Source organism: Pleuronectes platessa, chromosome 14, assembly GCF_947347685.1.
Source record: "Pleuronectes platessa chromosome 14, fPlePla1.1, whole genome shotgun sequence".
NCBI classification, from domain to species: domain Eukaryota; kingdom Metazoa; phylum Chordata; class Actinopteri; order Pleuronectiformes; family Pleuronectidae; genus Pleuronectes; species Pleuronectes platessa.
The window spans coordinates 778,968-784,959 of record NC_070639.1 but is presented as its reverse complement, the minus strand read 5'-3'; the positions used below and the strand labels follow the sequence as shown (position 1 = coordinate 784,959).

At 39.7% G+C, this 5,992-nt stretch overlaps 1 protein-coding gene across 1 annotated transcript; it reads right to left on the bottom strand.

Moving 5' to 3' along the window:
• Positions 1 to 328: 328 nt before the first annotated feature.
• On the bottom strand, positions 329 to 5,672 carry ndufv3 (NADH:ubiquinone oxidoreductase subunit V3). The gene is made up of 4 exons (XM_053440279.1): positions 5,477 to 5,672; positions 3,960 to 4,071; positions 2,271 to 2,498; positions 329 to 625 (listed from the first exon to the last, which is right to left on the bottom strand). Exons 1-4 carry the CDS (start codon positions 5,519 to 5,521, stop codon positions 456 to 458), a joined length of 555 nt encoding a protein of 184 aa, XP_053296254.1. The 5' UTR covers positions 5,522 to 5,672; the 3' UTR covers positions 329 to 455.
• Positions 5,673 to 5,992: the final 320 nt, after the last annotated feature.

The window sequence follows — 5,992 nt, the reverse complement described above, 5'->3', positions numbered from 1 at the left end:
TCTATGCATATCTCCCGTTTACACGTAGTTATGCAGATTATCTCATGTGCACTCTTACACACAAATAACAATGGCTGATTGATTACTCCTAAAAGAAGAAAAACTGCCAGGATAATTAGGGGATTGTGTGTAGGGAGGCAGGCTCGGAGTTAAAATTGTAATCATTAAAAGAGAAATACAGATGAGCCACTTGCACACTCAGCTATATTTCGATGATGTCCCCAAGGCAGAATAGCAGCATAAAAAATCGTTTGATCTTTTCTTATCGCTTTATACACCTACTCCTTTATGTGAGACAAAACAGAATCACACCAGGCAAAAACACACATCATTTCCTATTTGGGAACTTTAATAATATAAGATCTTTAACAGCTGAATTTCAAGCTGTGACAGGTGGGGGATGACCTTATGGAAAAAGGAAAACACCATCACCAGGTTTTTAGCTGTACGCTCCTCTAATGTCTGGGCGAGGGTCTGCCAGAGGACGGCTGAGGGAGACGAAACTTTGCCATCTCTACATCCAGGTCAGCAAATGTGTAAGGGGTGTAGCAGTGGTGCTGGTAGTTTTTATAAGTGCTGTTGTCAAATGGCTCCTCAGGCTCTGGAGGTGCTGCTACGACAGTCTCTGCGGGAGGAGGGGAAAAACAGAAGGGCATGTCAGAAGGTCTGGGGCAAAGATTAGTATCGCAAGTCTTGCTGCTCTGTATTACAACAGAAATAGCACAATGTTAGCCAAATGCAATCCTGGTTCTCATCTGTGTCCTTATAACTCCTCCTATTTTTCAGATAAAAAAGGTTGTTAATAATTTTGATCTGGTCATATCTGATAAGCAATAGAATGTGAACAAAATGTAATTTACTTCAAAAACTATTTTGAAAGGTTCTTACAAATTCACACATGTTGACAAAGGTGGTTTACAGTGGATCATGAGTGTGGAGACATACTTGTGTGAAAACCCTCAAGGAACATGTTTGTAAGAGGAAAGCATCAGTGTGAATGTGCTTTTACAGAGCAAAGGAAGCCCACTAGATAAAATAATAGAGGCATGTAAGAAATAGATTTTTAAGAAGGACACATCAATGTTTTATGAACAAGGCTTTGATGGTTTTGATTACTCATTTGTGTGATATCCTTTCAATACCAATACCAAACAGTAAGGTTAGAAACAATATATAAGAAAAAGGAAAGTATCATACACGTAAACAATCAGGGAATTACCCCCCCTGCTCAGACAAAATTGTCACAAAAGGACTGTAGTCAAATTAAATAGTCCTATACTATTATAGTCATATTATGACCATGAGCCAGTTCTCTTTTTAAAGCGTCCAGGTGATTTGTAATCCTGCTTCCAGAAATACTTCATCTGACTCAAATCACTCCCAGATCTGCTCATCCAGGTGCTGCCAGGGACAGGAAGACATTTAACATGTCTTACCTATTACCACAGCCTGACCATCTGCACTCTCTTACTGTTATCAATAGCATTACCTGGCACAGTGGAACAAAACAATGGTGTTATTACCGGCAACCTTAAAATTAAATCAGAACACCTGTAACCACGTTTACAATTTTGCAGTGATTGCCCAGAGCTGAGTCCAATAACTCATTTTCCATACAAACAGAGCCAGTATGAACAGAAAATAGGCCAAAGTGAGAAATATATGTATGTATATATATATATATATATATATATATAAATACACAGAAATATGAATCATATTTTCTGGGAATGATGATGATTTGGAAACTGTTAGATACAACTATGGATTAAAGAAATAAAAAATGGTAGATTCCCAATCAAAAAAGGAGTGGAATTAAACAGAAACTTGAGTAGGATTAGTGTCACAGTATGTAATTAGAAATGTCACTTTGACTATACATTGACAGCATAGTTGTGTTGGTGGGTCAAAGATAAACAAGTATAAATTACGTTTGGCAAATGCAAGCAAAGGCAATGTTAAAGAGTAGCAAAATGAAGCATGAACTGTTTAGATACATGCACACTGTGCCCACCTGACCACACAGGGAAAAAATGTAATGGAGTTTGGATTTCACATTGATGAAAAACTTTTTTTTACGAACAATTCAGTAATGATATTAAGAAAATCTGTGAACGCAAAAGGAACTAGCATCTATGAGGAAGCGGATGCCTTTCTTTAACTTAGCAGTGCACAGAATATACTATGATGAGTAAAGACAATCTCAATGATCAACAGAGAAGAGAGAGAGAGAAGTGGAGATTTTGGGGAAAGAATGGTGTAGTGTATACCATCAGATGGTTCAACTGTGGCCTCTGCCTGCAGATCTGCTTCTTCAGCTTCAACTATGATTGGAGCAGGGTCCATCAGCTCCTTGGGGCTTTCCACAGGGGCAGAAACTTCAGCTGGAGTCTCAGCAGCAACTACAGCGGGGGCAGCTTCAGCTTCTAAAGGCTCTGTAGTAGCTTCTTCAGGGGCTTCTTCAGCAGCATCTCCAAGGGCCTCGGCAGAGGCACAATCTGTAGTGTCAACGGGAGCATCAGATGGATTTTTTTCCGTATTTGCAACCTCCGCCATAACTATGACTGGAGCTTCTACATGAGCACAAGGGACAGCAGGAGATGCAATGTCCTTTATCACTTGTGGGGCAGGATTCAAAGCAGCTGCAGCTAAGACAGTGCCCTCTAGAGTGTCTTCTGCAGCAGTGCAGATATCAGAAGCAGAATCCACCAACTCATCAGAATAGAAAGTGGATGTCTCCATGGTAGCTTGAGCTGCTTCTATGGATGCTAAAACTGTTGGAGCAGTGTCCTGGTCAGCATCAACAGCAGGGGCAGGATAATCTACAGTTTCTGGTAGAATTTCCTTCTTATCTTCATGTGTGCCTTCCTTCATCTTTGATGTGACCATATTAACTTGCACTTCTTCGTCTTCTTTCATTGATTCTGCCACCAGTGGTGGGGAGGTCTTGGTCTCGGTCCTCACTTCTGACTTCTCATCCCCATAGCTAGTGTCAGTGTCAGTGTCAGTGTCAGAGTCAGTGTCAGTGTCAGAGTCAGAGTCAGAGTCTGAGCTGTCCAATAAGGATGAAGAAATATCAGTTGCTGGATCACCAAGATCGGAGGAAGCTGTGGTGTTTGGGACTGCATCATCTAAGGGAGCAGCTGCAGTTGGATTGTCGAATGGTGATAGTGTTGTGCTAGCTGCATAGACCAGGGACTCAGCTGTTGTGTCAACTACAGATGGAGGAGTGTCATCGACAACCTGAGCAACATCTGGGCTGGGAGCTGGATGTGAAGAACCAGATGGAGTCTCTTCTGCCTGTGTCATATCTAAATATGGATCACTGACAAAAGTGACAGGCAATGTAGCTACTGCAGCAGTTTCTGCTTCTGTAGTGGCAGTGGAACTGGCCACTGGTACAGCTACCCCTATAGACTGTGCGGGAAAAAACCCAGGCTGTGAAAATCTAACTGGGAAGGCAACTGCAGTCTTGTAGGTTAGTAAAGTTGCTCTCTCCTCTGGTGTTTCTGCTGCTGAAGAAAATGGTAAATGGGACAAGAGTAGTTAATAACATACACAGTGAAATTCCTTAGACTTCATGTTACAACGAAATCTGCCTTCCCAGCATTTAATTGATTTATCAGAATAACATGCACTTCCAGTGCTGTTTAACTTGTTTATGGTGTCAACGTATCTCCATCCAGAATTCAACACAATCAGAAACACAATCAGATACAATTTTAATAATATTCAATTTGATTTAAACTGAATTATTATGGGTAGAATGGATGACTGGAAGAGAGAATTTTTACACCTTTCTCTGTGAAATAAAGTTACATGTTAAGCTTTAAATCGCAAACCATATATATAAATATAGTATGTATCACTGTGGATAAAAGAGAAAATACACAATATCAACCAGTTAGTAAAACGTTTGACATAAATTGAAACAAAGCAACATAATCAAAAGGTCTTACTCTTGCTCGCAGCCTTGGTATTTTTGGTTGACTTGGCTGTCTCTTCAGCCTGAGTGCAGAGCGCAGCAGCTGATCCACTCCTCAGGACGCCCAAGCTCTCCAACTGGAGACACTGAACAAGAGCTCTTTTTGAGTAAAAGCCAAAACACTGACATGTTCTATGTACTGTCTTATATCACAACATTCTGGACCCTGATCATCAGATATTTTTTTTTGACTTGTTAACATGGTCATGTACATATTTATTTTGTCAACGTGCTCTGTCGACATTTAAGTGGTAATAGACTTTGTTAAGTAAATCTAACATTTTCAAGTCAACTGTATATATATTGTGAATATATAAAAGGAGTAAATTTGAACTATCAGTAAAGCTGCACTGCACTCCCACCTATTGTGTGGCCTTTGATGAGTCTCTCATACAGGAAGATGTTCGTAACCCTGTCTACAGAGCTTTGCCTGCCTTGGTTGGTTATCCAAAAATTAGAACAGCCTTTAGGTAAACACAGCAGCAAATACAGAATTTCTCAAAACCCTGATTGAGATGAAGGCAGTGACTGATTAGGCTAAGCTTTTGGGAAACTTCATTAAGTCATAAGCCAAGTTTTGCTTCTTTTGCTGCAATCTGTTCGTAAAACAAATACACTTAAAGTATACAAAAAGATGACCACGTAGTTTCTCCACCCCTCTGTGTCAAACCTCTCAAATAACAATGTTCCTTAGGTACCTTGAAATATTTTTGGACAAACCAGGATGAACAGGGACACAGTCGGAATATTCTGTAGCTCAAAATAACACAAGATGAGACTATGACAGGAAGTTGTACTTTGATCCTTTCAGTGATTCACCATGAATAGCAACCAATAAGCTCACTGATTCCAGGCACTGTATCTGTTGAATAAGAACTATTGTTTATCTTAAAAATGTTTACGTTACAGTAATTGACTTAAAATATAATTTAATGCCACATATATCAATTGCAAAAATCATGTACATTTTTTGTATTATTTCTCAGAGAACATAATCTCCAGTAGAACTGAGCAATTTCTCTGACCAAGATTGCAGTTCATTCAGTAAAGGACACCTGAATTACTGGTTATGTAATGCAAGGTCCGTTTGCATTTCTAAAAATCATATACCTGTGTTGTTTCTAAGAAAACTAACGCAATAATGTATTACTACATAAATGCTTCCTGTTAAGGTCATATTTTCTGACCAGACTATAAGCATCACCACAGCACACTTGTGTGACCCTGGACAATGTCAAATAAATTAAATGCGATGTATCGATAGCAAGTTTCTGAAGGATCATTTGTATAAATGTCATGGTGTTACGATGTGGGTAGGTAAGGTGTTTTTGAACAGATGCTAGCTGGTGGCTCTGGAGCACACCAACTGTTTAAGGGTCCGGGGTCAGAATTTCGCCTGCACTATCTTAAATAAACGCTATGCTGCTCTCCATTTGTGTATGCTCCAAATACGATACATTAAACGGCAGAAAAGAAATGGCTAGTTTTTACCTTGAAACAACCGTTTCGACCTAATCGCAGCATGGATGTCGCCATTTTGTGTTCCCTGTGTTTTGCTCCGGTGAGAAACTGAAGGTAAACACAACGCTGCTTCTTCTTCTGCTTCTTCTTCTGCTTCTTCTTCTTCTTCTTCTTCTTCGGCTTCGGCTTCTGCTCCTTCTTCTGCGTTGGGCTTTTGGTAAACAACAATTTTGTGCATTACCGCCACCTGTTAGTATGGAGTGTGGCTCAGGATGTATTTGTTCTATTTTCAGATAGTAACATAGTATTCGATAACACTCGCATTTTGATTTGTAAAAATATGTCCTCCACAATAATCACACTTTCCTGGATCATGTTTCTTATTATTGCAAAGTACTTTTTGGTCCTGTGTGTCCAAATCTAAGTCTTGATATTATGGTTACCTCCTTCCTGTTTCTTCCTGCCCATCTTGTTTCTCGCAATTTCCTTTGAATTACTCCTTACCATACTCCTTTCCTGTCTTCGTCCCATTGTTTCTGCTACATT